Here is a 26498-nt window from a genome sequence, read left to right as displayed (position 1 = left end):
GCCCAGACTCATTATGATGAAACATTGAGTTAAAGCTCAAAATTTCTTGCGATCAAACGTTAAGAGTAACACAGAATTTAAAGGGACAATGAAATGATTCTCGGGAATTCAGAGTACTCTGCTGGAAACTGTTCTCATGAGCCCTCACTATCATACACCCATCTACTTTAACTATATTCAGTGCACTGGGGGATGTGGCGGTCCCAAGGGGAGGGGGGCGGTCGCCCCCCCCCCCCCCCTCAAAAGCATAGCCTGGTCCAGTTTTCGTCTCTTTTCCTGTCACTCTCAAGGAGAGAGACCTAAATGGCTGAGGTTAAAATGAGGTTGAGCCCGTGTCCAGAACCCCTCCCCCCCCCTCGCACCTAAATGGATAGCGACTGGCTAAAGGCTCACAGACGTCGCTCCCCCCCCCCCCCCCAAAAAAAAAGTACTTCGCTGGGACCGCCCCTGACAGGTCTGTGACAGGCCCCTGTCAAATATCATTTCATGGTCCCTTTAAAGTATAGTCCACTAATTTACATATGGTGAATTTGAAAGGAGCATGGAAGTGACCCCCCCAAAATGTGTGTTTTTCGTTGCAAAGATCGCATCGACAAACGAGAGGACGTCGTAACGTATCATGGACTCTGGCACGTGACCAGTGACGTAGAAAAACAAAGAAAAAAAGGCACAGAGCCATTTGTACGTCACTGCTTTCTCAGACTGGTTTTGGAAATTCGATGGCACAGTGGCAGAGCAAATGTATGTTGCACAGTCACTCCTGGTGGACAGCTTCACAGATGAGGCAGGGTTTCGAGCCATGTGAGTAGTAACTTCCATGCTCCTTTAAATGCATTCTTGGAAGAAACAACGTGTGATAGAATTAATGCGCACACCATAAAAAAATATGTGCTCTTACAAGAGACAAGCTGCCTGTAATACAAGAAAGTCTGTATTTATGTAAAACACTGACAGACGTTGGCCATTTCACAGAAAATGCCATCACAAGCGGACATAATTTCAATAAACTTCTTACTATATTTGGCAGATTTTACGATGATGACTCCCAAGAAGATCCGGAGGGGGGAAGACATTGCACAAAAATCATAGTTCTCGCAATTATTTTTGCATTACGTGGAAGCAGTTACGTTCATGCACAGCTCAAGAGCGGAAGACACAAAAAAATGGGGTGAGTTGGCTGGTTGTCAGCAGAAATTCGAGGCTTTAAGAGCGAGACCGTTGTTCACCTGCTTTTCTGCGTGCCTTCCGCACGAGACATTGCAAGCAGCTGAATAGCATCAATTCTGAATACTCTCTCATGCATGAAATTATCCATCAACGCAACCCATCATTTTGCCACTGTTGTGACATTTTGACTGATACGGTTCATTACGTCATGCACGCATCGTATAGCTCACAAGAGTCATATTCAAGTTATGAAGGAAAAGAAATCTACTCAGTCAACTACACACGCCATTAGAGATAAAGAGGAGAAATACTGCAACGCCACCATGCACCATCAGTGCACTTTCTGCAGCAGAGTAGTGTCATGCAGCCAGTCAGCCAGTGAGTATATCTGGCACAGGAGGGACTGTGACCTCTGTGTGTCCAGCAATCTAATCAGTGACGTTTCTTTTCCATCTTAAGTAGAACACCAGTACTGAGAAACAAAATTATTTTCTACGTGTTGTACTTTGTGAGATATAAACACAAAAAACTGCAACCTGATCAAAAGAAAAGGGGATTTAGTGCAGATCATTTCTTCATAAAACAGACCATTTATTGAGTATTAGTAAGGCGCGGCGTAACAACTAAGAGTCAGCCAATCGGGTTCACGTTTTCGACGGCGGTAGCCAATGTGCTTTGAGCGGTCGTAACCATGGAGACGAACCACCGTCGTCTGCAAGTATACGTGTACTAAATGGGAAATCTTTAAAATAAAGTGCAAAGCAATGCCGTATCTTTCTCCAGACTGATTTTCTGGAAAGCGTGTTGCACTTTTTGTCTACCGATTCAGATGCAATCACGTGAGAGTTGTTGAATTTGCAGAACAGCGACACATGGTAGCAGACGAATTCTGACTTTATATGTCCACGTAGCCAAGGAGAGAGAGGGGCCTGTTGTATATAGGTGGCGTTGAACGTACGCTTTGTCGTCGAAGATGCAAGGTTAGTGCAACATTGAAGCAGACACAATTAATTGGGTTTTGCACCTGGTCAGTCTACTCACACCGGACCATAGGTAACGGCAGAGAGAGAGAGAGAGAGAGAGAGAGAGAGAGAGAGAGAGAGAGAGAGAGAAAAAGGTTTAAACTAAACTACTCAATGGTTGCTGTTATGCTATAAGACAGGGCTTAATCTGTCTCAAATGCACTTCAATATAATGTTATACCCGTCTGCAGAGGCCTCCAATGCTTCCCATGGCAGAAGCCTGTGGCCATCACAAAATTAGCAGTCTTTGAAATTCATTCAAATTAAAAATATAAAGGATCACAAAGCCAAGTTCTACCTGGTTGTACATAAAAACATGGTGGTTGCATTTCACTTTAATGGAAGTACATGTGGAAGCAGTAAGACCGGGCAAAGAAAAAAAAAAAGCAAATGGCAGTGGAAAAAGAAGTGACTTTGGCATCTCACAATACTCTATCCTTTGTGCAAAGTACCTTTGTTGCTCTGTGTCAAAAGCTACACTGGATACAACAAGAGTTCAAACTCAAGAAGCTCACACTTTCACAGCAAACTGGTTATAAACATTTCTAATATCTGCTATCTAATTTTAACTTTCAAGTAACGACTGTCATTGAAACTGGCAAGTTGAAATAAAAGTAAAATGTGAAATGAATGAATGTGTGTTGAAGGAAACATTTTAGACTTTTCGAAGATGGATTTTTCTTTATAATTTCAAGTCATCAAGTGTGCGTATTTTTGCACCATTTGGCAGCAGTTGTGACAAAACCAGCAAGTAGACTAAAGAGACTCCATATCAGTGTCCGCTCCTAATTGCTTTGGTCATGTGGGAACATATATGTGACAAACATAAAAGTATTCACACTCAACAAATATAATACCCTGCCCTGCCAATGCCCTGAATTCTGAACCTAGAACTGGACTGTGCTCCATAATGACATTATGGTTTGGACAAGGAGCTAAGAGAGGTGAGGGACACACTAGATGCTGGACTACGGTACCTGGGCCGCGAGAGGCCCACATTGGTAGGGCTTCCAGGGCTCACAGGACTACCAGTGCCAAAGACGGACGAACAGTTGGATGAGGTGCCATCGTCGGAGGCGATGGAAGATCGCCGGTTGAGGAGGATGACGTTGCAAGTATCGTGCCGCGACAGGAAATGCTCCAGCGTGTCCCATCCGCCTCCAACCCGGATCATGACATGCTTCTCTTTCAAGAGCTGTGAAGAACAAAAATGTTGGGAGGTACAACATGCACAAATTAATACACTGGGTGTTTCACAAAGGCCACTTTTATATTCGTCCTCCAGACCCGCACAAGCTAAGCAGCGAGCGGTGCCTATTGGCATACACTAACTTTTTCAATAAAAATCGTTTAAATTTTACTTTGGACGCTTTCAGAATCTCTATTTTACGTACCGGAACCTTCAGCCAAAAATATGCTAGGACAGAACTATCTTGGATACTTAGCTATTTTTTCGAGTAATGAATTGCTTTCAGTTTAGAGACAAATACAGACAGACAATACAGAGGACAAAGACAGACACACACAGAGCATCAGAGAAACGTCATGAGTGCCTGGAGGGAGATTATTTACATTGTTACCAGCCAATCATATTTGAATAAAAGTTCAAATTTCCGTAATATAGTCACGAAACTTATGAAACACAAATTTCTACAAAGTGTTTCAGGACGGGCGATCAATCAATGGGGTCAATAAAGGAGCAAAATAGGAAAGGGAAATCACATGGGCTATCATTTTAGTGCCTAACTGTGGAACACTGTACTCTGAGGAGAGGACTGACACAGGATAGCATTTTTGTAAGCAAATGTCACAATGGATTCTTATTGTTGAGTGCTCGTTACATTTATGAACTAGTATTTTTTTTTTACAAGTACTATTAAGCAAAAACCTCAACTCACCCGAACAAAGTAGATGCGCCCTCCGATGCAGTATCGGCCTTCGGAGATGCGTTTAATTTGTGTTTCCGTATGGCACACGCGGCTGGCAATTTTTCGAACCTGCACGGAATCAAGAGTCTTCAAAGCAGCTGTTTATGTTGACGTAGCTGTAGTTTAACAGCGTTCTGCTTGTAAACTCAAATGTGAGAAAAATCCAAAACTGAGGCAACCTTTGGTAACAAATAATCCCTCATTCGTCGAGCAACAAGGATCTATGCTCCCGACTGACTTGCAGCTCATGATGGCTACGTAGCCGACACACAGCCAACTCCTTGTTTAGTGCTATCGCTCCACAGTGCGATCCACCTATGCCACTGACATCGACACAGTGTTGCCCGCACTTTTACATTTCTAAACAATTTAATCGTGAGTGCTATTGAATAGATTAATTTCCTGCGATTGCACCTCTATTACTGTACAGGTACCCATTAAAGTAGTACGGAAGCAATTTTTAACACCCTGTTTTCTTCATATAAAACTGTTAAGCAGGCCAGTACGTAAGATGCATCATGAGAAGTATTTCACACCACAGAGTCATAATTATTGACGAAATTGAATTTAAAGTACGCCGCAAAAAGCTATCATGCCCAACGGTGGTGGAGGGCAGTACCAGCCTGTGATCTGTCTGCGACCTCCCGCTGACGCTACAGGGTCCGCATTCGCTGATTGGTCTAGAAAAATGTTATCTGCTACTCGGCTGTTCGGGGTTCTGAAAAAGCATTGCTCCTGGCTCGGTCACGCTTCGTCCGCTCCTTCTATCCCGAATTCCCCGGGAAAACTGGCAACACTGGTTGCCGGCTGCAAAGAGACAGGGCGTTGACCCCCACTGATCGGCGAACCAGAACGAGTTGCCCCTGTAACGTAATCGGAGACGTGGCATCATACCCTCTCCCCCTCGTTATACCCGGAGTGGGGAGTTAAGGGTGGACGCGCGGACCCATGTTTGTGTGAGCTTTTCATGAGAACAAATCGCGCACACACACACACTTTCATCGGACGTCTTAATCGATGGCCCTCTGTACTCCTTTAAACTGCTGGAACTTTCCAAGGTTGCCCGCGTGTAGTCCCGACATTGTGGAGAGTTTTCGGTACCAAGGTGGGCAGGAACACGAACGAGAGGCTTACCTTCTGGTCCAGCTCCGACAATTTTCTTGTTTGCTTGTTGTGTCTGACGACTGAGGAACTGTTGTCCGTCGCGCCTTGGACGTTATCTTCCACGCAGTTGGTAATCAAAGGGCCTGATGCATCATGGTCCAGTTGGTCCAGTTGGTCCAGTCTGAAGAGAGAGGTGCAGTCTAAGAGGCAAATATTGTTTTATGGTGATCGTACTTGGTCCCGTCGCTTGAATCTGAAAAGTTTGCTCTGGACAAGGGTGGAGAGGAACACGCAGACGACCGGTCTGAGTCCGTCGAGAGTTCTTCAATCTCCTTTTCCAGTTTTACGAGACCTGGAGGCTCGACACCAAACTTTGACGCGATGCGGCCCAGCTCCAGAAGGCACAGGACAACACTGCGGGCTTGGCTGTGAAGGACTATAAACGTTTTAAGTAATTTTGACAACCTGCCATTTTATGTGGCTGTAAAAAAGTAGTTTGTGGAAAATTTTATGAAAACTCCACTCACCAAGGTCGTCCGACTCAAACATGACAGCTTCGTTGACACCGAACTTTCGGCACCATCGCAGGAAGTTCTCGGTGTTATCCCGAGCAAAGAAAGAGCCGGATTTGGCATTCTCCCAGCACTTGAAAGGCTATCAAAGAGAAATAACAACGGCCTTCTCGATGCACCGTTTTGTAGAAGCTTGGCATTCTAATGATTTTGTCCGAGACATAACAAGCCTCGGCCTTACATATACAGGGTGTCCCAGAAAACGTGTCATTGAATTATAATAAAAAAACTACACCACCTAGAGTCATGCGGTCGATGGCATTTGTTCTTACTGGGTTTTTGCCACCTCCTCACGTGAATGTCATGTAACGTAAGTTTAATTATGTAAATTTTTGCGAGCTTAAGTCGGAAATTTGCCTAGTAAAAGTCACTTTTTTACCCCACCAATGTGAAGAGCGTGTCTAATTTACTCAAATTAATGATAATTGACAGGGATATTCAGGAGCTATCCCATCGGAAAAAATAGCCGAACATCATGCTCTACGGATGTCGCACAGAATAGCGCACGATGAATTTTTCAGCGCAATCTTTGTCAGTCCGACGAAAGGAGGTTGGAAACCCAGCCCTCCCCGGCATCGCAGAAAGAGATAAAACAGGCACTGCTTATCACGTCCGACTTTCGCTGGGATAATGCTTTCCCTCTCCCAATTTTAGGAACTGTTACTTTTTCTACTATCACTCTGTGGGCAGGTTTCGGAACCTCCTTTCGTCGGACTGCGAGCGATTGCGCTCAAAAAGTCATCGCGCGTTATGGTCCGATGCTCCGAAAAGCGTGATATTCGGCTATTTTTTCAGATGGGATAGCTCGTGAATATCACTGTCAATTATCATGATTTTGAGTAAATTAGTCACGCTCTTCACATTGGTGGGGTAAAAAAGTGACCTTCCCTTGGCAAATTTCCGAGTTGAGTTCGCAAATATTTACATAATTAAACTTGGGATACATGACATTAACTTTACAAGGTGGCAGAAACCTAATAAGAACAAATGCCGTTCGCCGCATGATTCTAGGTGGCGTAGTTTTTTTATTATAATTCAATGACACGTTTTCTGGGACACCCTGTATAAGCGCCAGAGAGAGACTTTCTGCTATCTGAGTCAATCAAAAGTGATCTCCCATCAATGACATCCCTTCTTGAGACAAACTGTCTGTGTTGACCGAAGTTGAAGCACTGTCGAATGCGAAAACCAGCGGCGAAATGGCTTATGGCATATTGCCAGCTTTTATGATTATCCCTCTATATTTTTTTGCACTTTGAAACGCCGTGTACATTGTCCATTGTGTGAAATACATACGAGCAAAAAGAAAGAAAGAAAGATAAATCGTTACCTTAACCCTCGAGACAATGGACCTTTTTAGGAGGACCAGTGACAACCTATTTATTATTACACAACTGATCGAAGTCTACAAGATACAACGAAAAACGTTGTACCTCGCCTTTTTGGACTTGGAGAAAGCGTACGACGCTGTACCACACGACCTACTAAAACAAAAGATGCAGGCCTGCCAAGTGTCCGAGAGCTTGGCGACTCTGATAGATCTTCTATACAGAGACATCTACAGTAGATTCACCTTGGGCCCGTACACGTCGGACAGAATTAAACAAGAAATCGGACTGCGCCAAGGATGCCCACTTTCACCCACTCTCTTCAACATTTTCATCAACGATCTCCTAATCGCCCTCGAAAAGTCGGAGAAAGGAGTTCACCTGCGCACACAGAAGGTGGACGGGAATTTTGAGGAGACCGTGATCTCGTGCCTAGCCTTTGCAGACGATGTCGTCCTGATAGCCGATGAACCGGGAAAACTGCAGGACCTCCTAGATATATGTTCTGAGATAGCAGAAGCGGAAGGCATGCTTTTCAGTAGAGAAAAAACCAACGTAATGAAGATCGGAGACAGCGCAACATTTCCCTCATTTACACTGCAAAAAGCAAAAGTAGACATCACCACAGCATACAACTACCTTGGAATCTTGCTCGAGGACAGGGACAACTATCTACAAACGTACGAGGAAAACCTCCTCAGAAAAATGAACAGCAGGAAAGGCCATACGTGGCACATAGCACGCCACTCCTTCCACCCCTACGAAATAGGACGTCTCCACTGGAAGACCACCGCTGTCCCAGTGGCAACATATGCAAATGAAGTAGTATGCCTCAGCAAGACAACAATTACACAACTTGACCGGCAACAACGAGAAATCGGCCGATGGCTTCTACAAGGATCCTTCGCCACCCCAAACCCAGCCATTCAGGGTGAACTGGGGTGGTCCACGTACGAATACCGAGAAGCACGCTCCAAGACAAGATACCTTGGAAGACTGATCCACGGACGCGAAGAATCATACACGACCCGACTATTCAAGTTCCTCAGATTTGCCAATATCCAGACCAACTGGATAAAGAGGATCAGTCAAATAGACAGAATATACAGCAGACACACAAAAAGGAACACCGCCAAATCTGAAAAGGAATGGAATGGCCTCGTCAAAAAAGAAATGGACCTCATTGAAACGGAAAGGTGGCTCTCGGCTGTGTCAAAAAAAGAAAGCATGGCGCTCTACAGACGACACAAGACGACCCCAGCGCCTGAGAATATCTACAGGGGAGACAAAGGTAGTGGTCTCCTGTTCCAGGCACGAACGGGTTCCCTCCCAACGAGGAAAAGATTGAAGGAGCTCTTTGGGAACGACAGCGCTACCTGCCTCCTCTGCGACAACGGAGAGGATGAGGACATCGAACACATTCTCTTCGTTTGCCCGGCCCTACACAAGGCAAGAAACACAACGCCACAACAGACAGAAGTGCTGCTAGGCTTTCAAACCCACAGCGACATCCAAATAATCGGAGAGACCAAGCACCTCCTAATAGAGTGGGAGAAAGCATCAAGGACAAAACCAGACGGACAACGTCCCCGACCAAGGAGCCCACAGGAAACACAAGGGAACGTCACGCCTGGAACCCAACCAAACCCCACCAACCCAGATGGAGAAGCCGAAGAAGGAGCGGCGCCCACAGAAATGACAGACACAGCCAGGGAGGCAAGCGAAGCCAAGGCAGCCACGACCATCCCTGTATCACCAAGACAACGACGGAGAAGCTCCACCCCGCCTGCTACACCTCCAGTGTCGAGGTAGACCAGACCCAAAGACCAAGCCAAGCCAAGCCAGACTGTACCAAGCCATGCAGACATGCGAAACGAGATGCATTTTCCTTCCTCAGTCCCTCTCTCTAAGAAATTCTGAGGACGCCCTCTGCTTCCATTACCCCGACCTCACTACTTCTCTCCCTGTACCCTCCCTCGCTCAGTTTCTTTCTCCCCTCATCCATGATTCCTCTTCCTTCTTTCCGCCTCTCTCTCTCTCTTAGCCTGTGGCACCGCTTCGGTGCCTGCCCTGATGCAAAAGGGGACGAGGCTACCCTGAACCTGAACCTGAACCTTTTCACGTACGCGTCTTACCCTTGTCGCTTTCCAACGAACCACCCTCGGCGCGCGTCAAAACAAATCCACGTGGGCAGCACAAAGGACCTAAACCGGTCGGGAGTGGGACCGATAAGCTCGCGGTCTCAACACTCGTGCGGTCTCAACACTGGTCACCACTTCTATTATCGCTATAGTACGCCATCTAGTGAACATGGAGATAATCCTGCATAATATCCTGAGATAATCGCATCCTATATGGTGCGGAGAAAGAGGACTTAAGCCACGTCCTGTTGAGGTGCCACACCACCAAGGCGACTCGCCCAGCAAACCTTGACATCGCAACAATGCTAGGACTGACAACTCCATCTGAAACAGCAAACCCCAGCGACATCGCCGAAAGATGTAAACAACACCTCGTGAACTGGGATAGGCTGACTAAAAGTGCCCAAGAATAAGAAACGACCACAAATCCAAGTCAGGAGCCAAGCCGAGCAAACCTTCGCCGTCGAAAACACCGGAAGCAGCAGCGACGCCAGCGATAGCCATCGGAGCCAAGCCAAGGCAACAAGCCTACCGACCGAGCCGGAGCGACCGGAAGCGCCAACAGCAGCGACATTCCTGGAACCGACCCACCTACAACCGCTTCAACCTTCATAGACTCTGTTTCTGTTTTTTTTTTCTCTTTTTTCTTTTGCCTGTGGTGCCCTCACGTCACCTGCCCTGACTCAAAAGGGATTAGGCAAGCCTAAACCTAAACCTCTCCGGCGCCTCAAGGTCATACGCATAGGCCATTGTGAAAAAGGTCCACTGAGTATGAATATGAGCGACGCCACAGGACTGCTTCGGTCTGTAACTTGGCACGAGCTTGGCACAATTGCAAGTTGGCCAATGCTCGGCAAGCCATTTGCCAGGGTTCAGATCTATATTAAGAAACAAGCTTGTTTGGCCGATGATGTGCCAACGAATGCCAGGTAGGCCGCCTAACTACTGCCAAGCCTGGTCCAACCTTTGTCGTTGCTTGGGCAATGACATGCTCAGAATGTGGGATGGTCTACTGACGAGCAGATCTCAGCTCACAAGTTATCAATAAGGAAAACGAATGTGGTAAGTGCTCTTTTCTTGCACTGGCCATGCCATTTTGGCGGGAACTCTCACGCGCGAGACCATATCGACATAGACATTAGCGCTGTAAAATCGCGGTCCTTGGCGATGCAGGTATGGCGGAGCTTATGACACGCGATCGTTTCCGCCGTGATCGCACCGATTATAAGTCACTCGTGACTGGGTTCAAGCTTCCAAGTGTAGCACTACCACAAATTGAAACCAAGAAAAAAGAACCGCGTTCGAGACGCGAGTTTTGGCTGCACAGCACAGCGAACAGCAGTGTTCAGCTCAGCCTGATCCCATGGCATCACAAAACACCGCGCTACTGGGTATGGTAAAAAGGGAACAGAAAACTGTTGCACGATTCACAGAAATCGCGGGGCGGGCAGTCCCCCGTCAAGTCACGCAAACGCAAAAAGAAAAAAAGAAAGAAAAAGAAGTCGAAAAGACGAAGCCCCCAGTGAGACGGCTTTTCTTGTAAACTTCTCATTGCTGTTGTCTATTCTCATCCTACAGACAGATTTGCCATCCCTGCGGTCAGCGCTAGAGTCACTAAATAAGCTTCGCTTCAGAGTATCGACACTGAGGTCCAAGGGAGAGTAGGAGCGCCATCTTGTTTCTGCACCACACCGGTACCATCCCCATTTCAAGATCAAAGACGGCAAACATAATGCTCCCTGCGGGATACAGAAGCGTGCAATGATTGTTACGCGATAACCCATGTATTGCCCACCAGAGAGTCCCGGAGATGTAAAGGTGAGCTCAAGGCCGTCAACTGCTGCTTCCAAACGAAAGGAACATTTCACCCGCGCACGATAGAGGGCATCGAGCGCTAAAGTGCGCAGTGCGCGTGGGTAGCGTGGCGCGGAAACAAGATGGCGCATGCTCGCTCTTGGAACTCAGTGTCGCTACTCTGAAGCGTAGCTTATTTAGTGACTCTAGTCAGCGCGACTCTTATCTCATTCATAAATTCCAGTGCCAGATTAACCAAGACTTTTTTTCCCAGTACACGGGTCAGGGGTTCAAGGGGGCTCAAGGGGGGGGGGGATCAGGGGGTCAGGGGTTCAGGGGGCTCAAGGTCCTGCTGCGCAGTACCGGTCATTCGCCTTCCACATAGTCAACATCCTACGTTAGTCATGACAAAAGCGCATGCGCTGCACCCTTTTCCTTATACATAACCCTCTCATATTTAATGCTCGTTATTGTCACCAAACCCCAGTCCCGTCGAAGGCACCGCTGAATGCGGAAACGTCGATTCCAATCGCCCCTTCATGTTTTCCTGTAAGCTCCTTGGAGTTTTATGATTTTTCCTCCTTATATACGAAGGAAAAACAGCCGAAGCTCACTGGCTGCACGTGGAGCATATGTCTATATAAGTTGATCGTGCACTCCCAGCCGAGAAGCCTGTTTCGTTCTACTTGGAACTCGTCAGCCCGGCGCAGGGAAGTGACACCATCTTGCGCCGGGCTGACGATTTCCAGGTAGAACGAAACAGGCTTCTCGGCTGGGAGTGCACGATCAACCAACCGGGTGGGCCAAAGTGATCCACAGACCGCTCACGGTCCTGACATAAGGATTCGCCATGAGGCACAATTTCATTTAATTCAGTTTGTTTCCCGGCTGGGTAGCGGAAAACCGGATTTTCTAACCCCTCCACATTTCTCAGATAGCTTCTCTGAGAATACAAGAAAAATAAATTTCATTTTCTTTGACTCCGGAGTCGCATTCGAGCGCCCACAACGTCCTTTGACTGTTCCTCCAGAGATACCAGCGGCATGGCCTGGTGCTATAGACCCAAGTATTTCACATCGGTCGTCCGCTGGAAACAGAAAGTGATCGCAAAAAGAGCGAGGGTGATGTCGATATCTCTCAGAAAAACGTCATATCATACGCGATGTTGGCAGACCCTTATCGCGATATGTTTCACGATCTTTGTTTTGTTTTTCTTTTCCCTTCCTTTCGTTGTTTCATGTGTTCGCAGCCGCCAGCCGTATCAGTCATTTCATCCTGCCAGACACAGCTCTTGCCCTTCCCCGATACGATAAGCGCTGATAGTGGTGATGCGCAAAGTTCTTTGTAAGCAAAAAAAGAAAAAGCAAAACAAAAGAAAGATCGTCAAGCATTACGTTTTTCTGTGACTGTAACTGAGGGCGGAGATATCGACGTCACCGTCGCTCTTTTGGCGATCACTTTCTGTTTCCAGGGGGCCGCAGAGGTGAAATACCCAGGTCAATAGCACGCGCTCAGATTACTGTAGCCCTTCATCAGTGGTTCGAGCGGATTATGTGGTGACCAGGCTTTAATATTGCAATTGCAATGTCTTCCCTAAAGTCAATAATTAAAAAGTTGATTAAAATATCTCCGTTAATTAGTCCCCTAGCTGAGCAAAAAATTGGTTTCCTAGTAGCAGCCCCGTCGATTAATCCAATGCCAAAAGTAAAACCACCCTAAGACCGTTTTATGAAAATTTGTTGCAGATAAAAGGAAACACCCTGTAATATCATTTTCTGGAACACACTGCAATATTCCCCTAAGTGAGTTCTATTTCACGGTTTTATAATACATAATGAAATAATTTTCTGTTTGTTTGGGAATTTGTCAGAAAAGTAGGCAAACACTCACCCTTAAGAGGCTTCCTTCAGCCCTAGCCTGTAACAGTGTGGCCAGACGACATACAACCACGCCGTTGTCCAGTTTCGACATAAAGTTGTCCGCTGTTATGTCCTCGACGTCTGAAAAACATTCTCATCATAATGGATAGGGCTTGAGGTGAGCAGTTTTCATTCTTATTGTCTTACAGGTACGCACTGCGAAATTCCCTCTCTTCGTCAGTTGGAATATTTCCGTGCGAACGAGAAAAACCCCGGACAGGCGATGAAATACAATTCCGCCCATTTTTAGTGCCAGAAATGAACAATAAATTCGTGGCTAATTAATTTCCCACATACCATTTTACATATACCGTGGGGGAAAAGTGACAAAATGCTTCAATGAAAATCTTTGCCACTCGTGTTACCCAAGCTGTGGGTCGGCTCAGAAACTATAAAGAAGAGAAAATGCCGTCCGCAAGGCCTACGAAGCAAGCTCACTTGAGTGAACAGTCATGTCTGCGATGGTTTCTAGCCCGCCTGCGACGATATCAACATGTTAAATTAACATTCAGCGTCGATTCAGTGTCAAAGCTTGGGAACCACTGCGTTAAATAGCAGGAAGAACGATGATAGCATCTGACACTACATAGGACAACGTCACTATATTAATTGGAAAGATGGTTGTAGAAGGTAAGGGAACAGGGGAAGGACCTTGTATTCACACGAGCGACATCCTCACGGAATATTCTAGTGGAAGGAAAAGCGAAAACACTGCTAACTGAGCTGCTAAGTTCCGTACCGTGTTATGTTGAGCATGCACGGTGCGGAATATTGGGAGTGGCGTACTGCGCTTTTAGCAGACGGCACTTAGCAGACGACACCGTTAGCGTGTTTTTCTGTCGTCTGCTACGGAAAATCTTGAGGCTGTGGCGCAGGATATTCCCCACGGTTAGCAGTGTACATGAAGACACGACGTTGACCTCACGTGACATCAGAAAGCTATGACGCCTTTCGCATCTTCCGCTGCTGGGGGAATGGCTCCCACTGTTGGCTCCCACCGTTTTCCTCGGTGAACGCGTAGGTCCGTTCAAAACGAATTAATACAAAAAGTATGAATAACTGAGAGGTGATGACGTCACAAAGCCAAGTTCTGCACGATCAGATGGTACGTTAAAACGTAGTCGTTATAGTTGACTTTACAGTCCCTTTGAAATATGAATAAATGGTGGCTAACAAACACGTAGACAGACATGTACAAGCAAACAAAAACAGCTTTAAAAGCAATTCATTTCTGTCGCAGTTATAGCCGCGCCTTCCTCTACTTTATTATTATGCATCGGGTAAGGCTTTTATTTTTTTCGCTTCCTTTAAGTTATGCTGGCAGCTGCGCAAATGTGAAACAAGGGCGGGAGGACACGACAATCACGGTCCGTCTAATGGAGACTATCGATCACGACACTAAATCACGACGTTCTAGAATGCCACAGAAAGCACCTGCTTGAATGCACGAACGGTCCACTCAAAAGTGATCATTTCAAGCCCAATTTCTTTCTTCTAAACTGGATGGACACTACAGCGCGCGGATGAATGCCAATTGTTCGTCTTTTAATGTCGTATACAGAGGCGAGAAATAATGGTCACGAGGCCTGAAAAATCATCGTGGATGTTGGAGTAAATTTGCCGCCTATTTTACTCGGCTAATCGAAAGAACCGTCAGAGTTTTCTGGAAGGAAGCTAGCAAAATTTTGGTTCCAAAATGAGAATCAAGTTCTGTAAGCTGATCCTACTAAAGGCTTTCGTAATTGGGAAGAAACCGCGCAGAAATAAAGCAAATGGTTAGACAACTATATGATGATGTTACTTGAGCACAAATAACTTGATGATGATGATGATGATTGGGGCGCTGGCGGTGAAAACGTCAACTTGTCATTCCAACACAAAGGCCGATGCCAAAAGTGGCACGAAAAAGTTAAAATATATGCCTCTACTCAAGTTAAATACTTTTTGGAGTAACTTAAATCACATTTTGCAGGAGACGAGGTAGGAGACGAGGAGGAGGTACAGATTCGCCATTTCAGGAAAAAAGATCCAAAGAGAGAAAAGGTTCATAGGAAAAAAAGGGTCTTTCTTTTTCCCTCCGTCGCGTGACCCCGTTGGAACTTTTTTTGTGTTGTACAGTTGCAGCAATGGAACAAGCTGGGGTAGTTGGTAGACACATTTTGCTGCAGAACAGGGTGGTTAGGACGAGGTAGGAAGGTATAGTGACACGGAAGACTGTCCTTTGCTCGTCCTCGTTGTCGTCGTCTGTTCTGCAGCAAAATATTTCCAACTACAGTAGTACCACCCGTTCTCACAGCAATGCGCTCCTTGCAGAACATTTTTTTCCCCGTTAAAAGGCAATATCCACTGCATGGTTTGCATTTACCTCTGCTTATTCCACTGATTCCAAATATTCAATATTTTTAAAACGAGTAAATAATAATAATATTATTATTATTAATATGTAAACGGCAATGAAGATTTTATAAAGCTCGCCTGTCTCTAATACCGCCATCAAGTCATCTTGTGGTCACGTCTGAATGACAATCCGTCACGTCAGTGGAAGAGATTCCGATCACCAGCAGTGACACAACCGGTAGTAGCTAGCTATAGTTCGAAACCGCCCTTGACCTTTTTTCATTTTGTGTGAGTGATTTTTCTTCAATTTTTTTACACAATAAACGAGGCAAAGCAATCATGCATAGCTTTAGGCCTGTCTCCTCTGTCGGCCATGGTACGAAGATATCGGCCATCATGCCATCAAGATTCGCGGACAAAAATTTAAAGCGTGCTTCGCCTGCATTACACCCGTAGACGCAACGCATAAGAAACGTATAATTTCATTTTGGCGGCAAAACGACGACACTTTTCACTGGTTCCACACTGGATCCTGTGAGATCTATATACAATAAATTATGCAGAAAAAAAAAATCAGTATATCTATAAAGGCTCTTGTTCCCCGGCATTTGAAATCTTACACATTGTACTCAATGGGACAGAAGTAGAATTCGCGCTCCATCGTGATTTCACAGTTTTATATGTTTTGTTTATGTGATCTACAGAACTTGACTCCCCTCTTCGTATACGCTTCAGTTTTATACATCAAAAGCTATCGGCATTAGGTAATTTTCCACTGCAGTTTCACAATTAGGGGGACCATGTTTGGAACCTAAAGTGAATGCCTTAGTTATGTAGTCAGCCAATTTTTGTTCCCAAGGGCATGAAAGTGTGACTGAAATGTGAGACATCACCCTTAAAGAGGGCTTAGCCTAACGACACTTCCGCATGTAGGAAAGCCGACTGTGCGTTTGAGCAGGTGTAAATGGGAGGAGGAATGAAACTCCAAAGGGAGGGGAATTATCAGAGTCCAGCGCGCATTCTCCTCTGATAATCAGCCCCGCAAGACGGCTTTGATAAAAACATCTACAAAATAAAGGCCACGCGGCCAAGATGTGGAGATTGAAGATCAGTCGGAAGTGGTGCTCTTCGATGGAGGAACTCGCCACGAGGATGACGTCTATGGCCACATCCTCGGAAAGACTGCGCTGCGTTCCGTATCAGAATGGAGGAACTCGAATAAAGGTTTTGTCTTGGGTATGGCCATGGGAATTTCGTGGTATACTCTTATTAAGTCCATCTTGAAGAAAACTCTGACGCCGAGGGATCGCGGGTATGATGACGCGGTTTAAAGCCAGTCTTATTGGGCACCATGTGTAATGCAGCTGCTGGAAGACGGCCCAATTCTTTCCGTGCGACCTTTAGCTTCTCGGGAGGTATAGTCTTCGGGTGAACACGTCTCGATGTGGTGGACGACGTTGAATTGGACCAATCGGGCGAACGAGTAAGCTTTGGGCAATCCTTGAGAATGGCAAGGGAATGGAAAGAAGGCCACACCGAGTGATGGTAACGCTGAGCCTATGTACAACCACGTTCGTAGTGGAGTCAATGAGACCCGTCGACCAAAAGCTGGCGGTATGGTTCAGAAAATGTGCGCCGAGAATGGTGACAACCAGGAACCCCAACGGAATTTAATGTGAGGGGACGCTGCTCGTAGATAGGGAGCCGTTGACGGCGGCGACTCGGACGCCCACCTGCCAGAAAAAGGGCGGACTGATGTAGAATAGGACGTCATCAATGGTCCGCTGACGGGTTTGCCATGTACACACGGGAGGCTGAAGCACAGACTGCAGTCCCGTGAGCATTGGTGAACGGCTGTTGTGAAAACGTCATCTTGACGGGCGGGTGCTTGAGAAGCAGCAATGACGCAATCAAAGAAACTATGCTAACAGGAAATGCACGTAGAGTATAGACACACATTTTGCATTTGCGAGGAAACCCAACTGCAATTACTTTGCCACCCGGAGTTTTCCCGTTTTCGGGTTTCGTACAATTGTCCGCCCCTCTTAGATAGATCGACTCTCAACTTCATTTGCAAATCGATGTTATATTTGCTCGTAAGCATCAATGAGTGAGCGAGAAATTTCGGGTTTGACAGTGCGGCGAGGAAGGCAAGTACGCATATGATGATGGTAGAAGGGGAATGGTGGACCAGTGGCCTGTCTATAGAAAGTCAATAGACAGGCAATGGCAGACATCAATTTCTTTTCTATAGCAGGTTGTCTATAGACTGTTGGTGCCAATCTCCCATTTACAGGCCAAAGAAAGGATGTCTATAGACGTGAAACAGACAGGCTATAAATTCATAGTCCAATGGAAGTCTATTAAGGAAATAGGACGTCCAAAGGATGTCTATAGACTGGCTAAACTTATTTTTGTAGGGGACGTATGCGAGCGAATGCCTCAACTGGGTTCGTTATCCTTTAAACGTTTGTTGGGCTCCTTCGTGCTCGGTGTATGCCTATGTATATACGAAGGGCCCGGTGAATATAAAATAAATAGATTCTGTTTTTCCGTGTTTGTATAGGTGCGTGACAGGAGTGCAACGAAAAATCTCGCTTAAAATGCGATCTTCAATGATGACGCAACGGAAAAATGCGCTTCAGTAGGTGGGACACATACATTAGACGAAATGAATGAGGATTGGGAGATAATCTGATAGACACCAAGTAGGCCCAAGCTGTTATAGGCCAGAAAGAAACGCTTCAATATAGATAAGGGTCAACTTACCGAGGGTCTTGTTCAGCCAATCAGCCACGTCTTCTTTGAGGGGTATCAGATGCTGCTCCTGTCGCTGTGTCATCCGAATGTAAAGTTCGTCAACGGGTGTCAAGTCGCCACGTTTCCAAGCACGGACCTTAAACAATTCACCTTATTTCACACCTTGTCCCACACTCTTAAAAATGAACTTCACCACATAGCACGCTCCTAGCCAACCATCATCTCGAATGATATCGTTATCTGCCCTGATTTGTAGAAAACAAGAGGCGTACGCCTTTTTTTGTGACAATTATGAACAGCATAAGTGTCACAAAAAAGGCGTACGCCTCCCGTTTTCAACAAATCAGGGCAGATAACGATATCATTCGAGATGATGGTTGGCTAGGAGCGTGCTATGCGGTGAAGTTCATTTCTAAGAGTGTAAGTTACGCATCACATCGGCTCAGCTCCTTATCATGTGTTTGAGGCGCAAGAACATTGGATAACATTTGTTGGTATAGGTCGACAGACGCTACAAAACGCTGTTGTTTACAAACGTGGTCACGTGTACAATGACGCTTGCAGTGACGTCACGTCAGGACCTGGCATCCATGGATGGAGCAAAGCGATATAGTTTTCACACTGCGGGCAACTCGGAATGTCCGTGTGAAATCTCGAGAAAAAAAACTACGATAATCGCAAATGTGATAATACTAAAAATGCCACCCCGATTAGTGAACAGAGGACGAACAATACCTTGCTGTCATCCATGGTGTACTACGATGATTTTACATGATGATTTTCTTGTCCATCTGCGCAGAAAATAAACAGCTGGTAAAGTTGATTTTCGAGATCACAGGAAGTCACCAATTGTAGTATATATTTTTCAATTCCAAACAATGATCACGTGCACTATTATTGACGTCAGATCAGGCCGGGAGGTCACACATTTTGTTTGTTGTAGGACATCGACAGACACCCCTTGAAGATGAGAAACGATTTCTTGGAATGATGCCATACATGTTGCTTGTTTCAGAAGCCCATTGAAAGTACATTAAAATCTGATTCAACTGTAGCGATGAGTAATGAGAAAAGCAGCAATGAGAAATGACGCGTTCGTAGTTGGAACAATATTTTTGTATATCGCAGAGTGTAGCACCTGCGCGCCAAAATCTGCGCGTGGCCTGTGTGTATACTAAAACATAAAACAATTCACGATAACATCTTTTAAAACTCAGGAGACATGTAAAAACGACAAAAGCGAAACTCAAATTCAGGGCAGGCTTTCATCAATTTTTTTTTGCTCAAAACTATTCGGGGAAAATTCTTCGTTTTACTGCTATAAAAAAAACATAATGAAAATCCAAGAGGTCGATGGGACCACCCTGCCTGACCTGACGTGAAATCGGCAGCAAGGAACTACGCGAAGCTCATGTTGATGTTACGAAAATCGCCCGGTATTTATTTATAGGTGCCCTTGATGAGCCACAACAGGAGAGAGTAGACGTTACACATTGATAGCACATTCAAAAAACGAGTTATGACGCCCCTTTTTCACATATATCCTCTCCAGCGAACTACGCTCGGAGCGCGTCACAACAAATCCTCGTGGGCCGGAGCGGGACCGACGAGCTCGCGCCGTCCGTGCGCTCTCCCATCTAATGAAGACGGTAATAACCCTCTCCGGCACCTCAAGATCGTGCGCGTAAGCCGTTGCGAAAAAGGTCCATTCCTACCTTCACCAAGAACCCGTGCGAGCCCTCCCTAACAGAATCTGGTATATTGTTTAGGAGCTTTAGGTGGTTTGTTTAAGTGTTTTTTTTTCCTCGTCTCCGGAAAAATTGCCCAAAATTTCCAGGCGACAAAATTCAAAAATGTAAATTTTCGTGCCTTCGATGCGTTCCAACTCGCCAACAGTGCCTTAGTGCCTCAGCACTGGCTTAACACGACAATAATGTAACAATTTACTACAGACGTTTCGTTTCCCATTCGGGATATATCGTGAGTGTTAGAGTCACTAAATAAGCTTCGCTTCAGAGTATCGACACTCAGGTCCAAGAGAGAGTAGGAGCGCCATCTTGTTTCCGCACCACACCGGTATCATCCCCATTTGAGGATCAAAGACGGCTAACATAATGCTTCCTGTGAGATAGAGAAGCGTGTATGATTATTGTGCGATGATCAACGTATTGTCAACCAGAGCGTCCCGAGGATGTCAAGGTGAGCTCAAGACCGTCAACTGCTGCTTGTAAACGAAAGGAACATTTCACCCGCGCACGATAGATGGCATCGTGCGCTAACGTGTGCCAGAGCCATATATAGGGAGAGTTTGGCCATTCTCTGATCTTTTGCCGCCTCGTGGGTGTAGCCTATTTTGACGTCAGAGTCGTCGTTGCACCGCCCAAAAAGACTGAATCCAAGCAGAATCCGCTTATCAGCCATCTGATGCGCGCCATATTGATGCTGTCCGTCAGCTTTGTTGTCGCAACGAGTGCAATATACAGGAATAACCGGCTTATGACCCACAGCCGCCTCTGATAAGGGGTGTTTTGTTGCCAAACTGAAACAGTTCAAGGACGAAGGGCTTTCGAAGGACAATGCACACACGTGTCTTCCCTCCTTGCATCGTAAACAACGATCAGCATCAATATGGCGTCGGCAACCGTCTGACAACGGGACAACAATAGAGCACGGCGAGGGAGGTGGCTTAGCCGTGACGTCGCATGACGCGCTTCAAGTTAGGCTCCTCCTAATGGCCAAACTCTCCCTATAAACGGCTCTGACGTGTGCGTGCGAAGCGTGGCGCGGAAACAAGATGGCGCATGCTCGCTCTTGGAACTCAGTGTCGATACTCTGAAGCGTAGCTTATTTAGTGACTCTAGTGAGTGTGAAGCAGAATGAGAGACGACCACTAGGAGAGCATGATGGGAATTGATGGCTGGAACACATAGAAGGGACAAATCCATCATTATTTCATCACTTAGAGAGGATATGACGGGGTTTGCGTTGCACGATGAGGGGTCGACTCTGATGCGCCCCGATTGCAGCAGTTTTCTGGGGACAAGTCGAATCGTGCAACGCAAACCCAGTCCTCGTCTCTCATCCTGTTTCAAACCGATGATGTATCCCGTATTGGAAACCAAACGCCTGCAGTAAAGAGACCTCTCCCTGTTTGTAAACAAGTGACGTCATAGTGTTCGACAGCGCCACCAATTTGGTAGAGTTGAACTACGCTCGAAGTTATGGGGGCCAACAAGGTCGCGCTCGAAAACCACGCGGTCTTGAGGGGATTACGATGATCCCTGGAAGGGACTTTTTTTTTTTTTTTTTTTTTAATAGGAGGCAGCGAACAGGTGCCCATTTGTGGAACCCAGCCCTTCCCGTCTTGTTTGTTTCGGTTTCGGTCTGTCTACCTACGTCACGATGACGTTTCTCTGGTAGAGGTTTATTGTTACATATTGTTGTGTTAAGCCAGTGTTGAGATTTTTTTTTCTCGTTCGGTCGCCATGAACTTTCCTGACTTTTGGAATATTTTTGCATCGATATAGATTTTGGCTGAAAGTAGCAAGAGGCACCCCTGCTCTACCGCTTAGAGATAGTGAAACCGAAACCGTTTCCTTCACGTGTCGCTGCTTTGTACACACAATTGTCCACCACGGAAACCAAAGAAGTTTCCAAAGTGGTGGCTTTGTGGAGAAACACCACCCCGAGCGCGTATTCCTCAGGGCCACAGACACGAAACAGCCATCTTTAGAAAAAGATACCGGTAGACCATTCAACTGATAATGGGTAATGTACTTATGTCAAAAGAATTTCGTGTCAAAGGATAGCGGCTGTGAAGCAGTTTCCAAACCTTCGTTTTTGGACGTGAGAAAGCAAAGTCACACGGAAACTATTCAAATTTAAAGAGAGACTTCGCAAGAATTTGAAAAAAAAAAAAAAAAAAGTGAACATCATACCGAGCATGAATGACCCCCTCGATACCGAATACACCATTCGCATTCATTTTGCGCGGGTAACTAATTCGTAAATGATGACAATCGCAAACCGAAACCGAAATGCGAAGAGCAGAAAACAGAGCTCCATACTAGTGCTAGTGCGGTTCGTCTGGAGGAGGATTCCGTGACGTCATCCAGCATTGTCCTCTGCTTCCAAGCCTGCATTCTTTCTCCCTTGCCGGATGATGTCAACAGTGTGTTGCTTTCAGCGCCCTCTGGCTTCACAGAGGCGAAGCGCTCGCTTCGTAATAATTCGTTTTAGCAAAATCTGCACAGTTTTGGACTAAGATATTTCGTACACATGTTCCCGACATCCCAAAGATTACGGTTATACCACAACCTTTGTTTTTTCTATTTTGTTGTTGTTGTTGCGAAGTCCCACTTTAACGGCACGATGTAAATACACGTGTTCGCCGATTTACTGATTGTGCTGTTGTTGACTTATGTTTGTTCCCAGCGTTGACGAAAGTGAAACGCTGGTAACCCTCCCTCCCAGGCCAACACCACCTGGATACGGAAAGTGACGTAACAACTAAGAGTCAGCCAATCAGGATCGTGTTTTCAACGGCGGTAGCAAACCACGAACGGGCTTTCAGCGGCCGTAACCATGTACAGCAACATGTGCGACTTCCATGACTGCAACATTGCCGAGATTTTTGGCGCGTGTGGTTACTTTCTTGTTGCGACTATTTGCTTTGACATTCAGTTGCTCAAAATGATGAGGCTTATCGCAATAGCATATGTGCAAGTTGTGAACAACTTGTGATACGTTGCTCCCAGGGATGATTGTATGCTCTATGCGAGTACAACAAAACATGTTGCTTCTGAAACATGTTGCTTCTGGGAAACTGCTGCTTTCTATCCCATTATTACATCATTATATACGTCAGTATTTTATTAGTTGGCACGTGAACTCACCATAAATTACGAGCACTCCTTCAAAGGAGGCAGGGTCGGTGTTTGGACACTTGGCGTGTTCGTTCACACTACAGTGTCTTTGTGCTGTATGTTTCTGTCAAAGCTAACATTATATTATGTGGTATATTATATTATAGGTATTATATTATATTATGTTATTGGGCGAAGATGGGGAACAGTAACGAGTCATTACATTCTGCTCCAGTACTGAGTAATGACATTACACGGTTGAAAGGTAGCGCATTATCCAAAGCCGTCAGTTGCAGGTTGCATAGGCAGGAAAAATCTCCAAGCTGGCCACTTTCTCCACCTTTGTCACCTCCTCCATGACTGCCCTATTTTCATCTTTCTCTGGACATAATCACGAATGTACGTTTCACAAAGTTCCAAACCAATGCATTAGATACTTGTGGAAAAATGTAATGCCAAAGTCTTAAAATGACAGGGTAATTTCCCCACCGCTGTTATTGGTTTTGTTCGATAACGGGTTACTTGGAGTTCCCCTCTCAATTTGCCTCCCATCCCTCCGGTTCACATGAGAACGGCTTACTTCACCAAAATAGACAAAGTGTTCCACGACTCAGCTGACAAACACGTGGAGGAAAATATAATAAAACTGTGCTAAAAAGTACGAAACACCTGCATTTTATCACCCCCTGTGACATTTCTCTTTTTGAGAAAGTTGTCCTATCAGTTACTCCCCTTTCACTTACACTAAATTTTGCAATCATCAGCAACATAGACGACCCGTTGGAAAGAGCAGGGACAATTTGGAAAGTTTTACTCCACATATGTCACCAAGGGATGACAGTTTTTTTAACCACCAGCCGAAAAATTCCTCAGATTCAATGTAACCGAAAATTTCCAAAGCACTATCACAGAGACAACTCGAGAAATGTTGCGGGTTAAAACAGACTACGGGAAAACAAATGTTGTTTGCTGTTGGTGCTTCTCAGAAGTATCGTAATGAACGATGAAAAAAATGGCTAGGAAGCAACGAGCTGGTGAAGATGATGCATAACACAAAGGGACAGGCACAACACCAAGTCTCAAACACAGCTGAAAATTTTACTTCACATAGGCGAAATATACATACACAAACAGAGGGAAGAGAAACAACCAGTTGAGGGCAAAATAGGAGGTCAGTATTCAGAGGTCTACTCAAGGCCAGACGGAGGATTACGGATGGGTTGCTGACACAGTTCCCACAAGAGGTTATGTATCAGGTCTCTCTCAAACGCCTTCTGTGAGAGTCCACTTCTGAAAGCTTTACAATTGCTGTGTCAGCAACCCTTGAGCAGACCTCTGGTTCTCCTGAACTGACATCCTATTTTGTCCTCAACTGGTTGTTTCTCTTCCCTCAGTTTGTGTATATATTTCTCGTATGTGAAGTAAAACTTTCAGCTGCGTTTGAGACTTTGCGTTCCCCGGGGTTTTTCATTATGAATCATCATCATTGAGTCACGTTTGTACCGCTACCAGATGAAATCGCTTTCAATAAAAAAATTATGCAACCGAAAAAATCGCTGGTCAGAGTAACAGGAACTGCACATTATCTACTCCATTGTGTTTGTGCCAGATACATAATTGAAAACTCGTCGCGTCGGTACACACACCACATTCGGACACACACAAGTCGCCACATGACAGATGAGTATCAAGCATTAGCAAAAGGACCCCGCAATATTTTCGATACACAAGCTAACACATTTATCCAGACCCCTCCACTACAACCCTCCCGTCCTTCTTTTCCGTGTGTGAGGCTTTCCTACATGATCCCTAGAAACATAAACCCAGGCGCACTTGAGGCAGGGGTGGATCCAGACACTCGGTTTGGGGAGGTTCTTTGTCGGAGCGCGTATAGTAAGGAAGGGAAATAATCCAATGTATAAACACCCTCCTTCAGGCTTGTGTTTTGTTTGTCCCTTTGTATGCTCCAGCTTCAGAACGATTACTTTCCATCTAGAAACATGTCAGCGTGATACATAGAGTTGTTACAATTCTGGACAATCCACTGAATATAAACACCGACGCACACGAGATGAAACTCCCCACTATAATCTCCCCATCTCATACTCATCATCTCATAATAAAGTTGTAAAGCATCGAGCCATGTGTTTCGTGTCATATGTCTCGAATGATTCCAAAAATATGCCCTTCGCAAGGACGCCCGTGTAAAAAAAATTCTCGCTGCCTCCTGGTTATCTGCAAAGTTTGGAAAACTCTTCCTGCCGTAATGAAAAGAGAACATTCGCTTCCGCCGAGACGACTGAAAACGCTTGCCGACAGATTACAGAATCGCGGGGACACAAATGTGATCCTTACCCGGTGTTTGTGCTAGCCTACCGAGTCACTGAGCATGTTCCAGAGTCCAGAAAAGCATCACCGGCGTACTCGACACAACCGAAAATTCACACACGCTTGAGACAGAAACCCGTTCAGTGACTCAAAAACAACTTCCTATCATGCGGGAGCCATCACCACGAAAAAGGCCGCGAACGTTGTGGCCCGTGTCCCCATCTAGGTCGAGAGAAAAAAACTAGTTTTCGGCAGGCCCTTTCATGGTTGCCAGACGGCATCTGGGATGCGGCCTACCAGCAAAGCGAGGCGCGGGAAGTGGAGATGTCAAATTTCCTGTCATGGTCACTAACTACTTCTAGAGTAGTTTAACTACTACTACTACTAACTACTACTATAACTACTAACTACTTTGCGATTGAGTAGTGTAACAAGTAGTTACTTGATACGTTTAGTAGTGGTGCAAGTACGTAGTTACTTTTCAGGGGAGTAGTTAAAACTACTTTTTTAACTACTGCAATGTATTTTAACTACATCTATAACTACGTTGTGCATCAACACCAATTGTAGCGTTATTGGACACCTAAATATGAACCTCAAGCAGGGATAATATTCAAAATGTACTCTTGCGCATACGTCGCTTAATTCACATCCTGTCGTAAAATGCGCTGACAAAAGAGCTTGTTGCGGAAACATTTTCTATGGAGTGCTCTATGATGCAGTGAAAGCTTCCGCTATAAAGTTACGTATACAACATACGACGGACCATGTACGAGATGTACACTCAGGCTCCTTCGTCACAGATCAATGCGTCACGCACAAATATTGTGGTGGGTGAAAGATGAAAGATGATGATGTATGTTGTTCCAGCCTCAGAACATCAGTTTCTCTCTTGTTCAACATTGTGGTGGGTGCCGATTGCGCCACTGTGGACCGTAACATATTTTCGCTTAGCCACGATGATCGATCACGTCGTCATCCTATGCGGTTATGTGCACACCAGGACGGTAACCAAGGTATTACGCAGGCCGCTATACGATCGTCAAACACAAAGCTTGCGGTGTGGGTTTCTTTCTGCGCCTACGCGATAAACTAAGTTACAGAATTATTTCAAAACAAATGAGGCTTCACTAGACAAGCATTAAAAGTGAAGATTTAACAACCACCACTTAACGTTGTCCATCAACACCAATCCCATTCTATAGTGTTCTTGGACACCTAAATATGAATCAC

General features: G+C 45.6%; 1 protein-coding gene across 2 annotated transcripts; it reads right to left on the bottom strand.

Moving 5' to 3' along the window:
* Positions 1-915: 915 nt before the first annotated feature.
* LOC135401575 (growth arrest-specific protein 2-like) lies at positions 916-25515 on the bottom strand. Of its 2 annotated transcripts, none has more exons than XM_064634050.1 (9): positions 25293-25515; positions 18808-18863; positions 18082-18208; positions 12947-13056; positions 5749-5875; positions 5457-5657; positions 5252-5394; positions 4088-4186; positions 916-3384 (listed from the first exon to the last, which is right to left on the bottom strand). In XM_064634050.1, exons 2-9 carry the CDS (start codon positions 18820-18822, stop codon positions 3106-3108), a joined length of 1101 nt encoding a protein of 366 aa, XP_064490120.1. In that variant the 5' UTR covers positions 18823-18863; positions 25293-25515; the 3' UTR covers positions 916-3105. The 2 variants fall into 2 exon arrangements, with proteins under 2 accessions (XP_064490120.1, XP_064490119.1); XM_064634049.1 differs by having other exon boundaries at positions 5252-5402; positions 5456-5657; positions 25293-25514.
* Between the last annotated feature and the right edge of the window lie 983 nt (positions 25516-26498).

The sequence above is a fragment of the Ornithodoros turicata genome, chromosome 7 (genome assembly GCF_037126465.1).
Source record: "Ornithodoros turicata isolate Travis chromosome 7, ASM3712646v1, whole genome shotgun sequence".
Classification (NCBI taxonomy): Eukaryota; Metazoa; Arthropoda; class Arachnida; order Ixodida; family Argasidae; genus Ornithodoros; species Ornithodoros turicata.
This window is presented reverse-complemented; position numbering and strand designations above follow the sequence as displayed.

Bases quoted from the DNA above. Each gene is read 5' to 3' on its own strand.
- LOC135401575 (XM_064634049.1), bottom strand. The intron at 13,057-18,081 runs GTAAGTTGACCC...AATGTTTTTCAG, and splicing joins TTGGCTGAACAAGACCCTCG to ACGTCGAGGACATAACAGCG. The intron at 4,187-5,251 runs GTAAGCCTCTCG...GATTCCGTGCAG, and splicing joins TGTCGGAGCTGGACCAGAAG to GTTCGAAAAATTGCCAGCCG.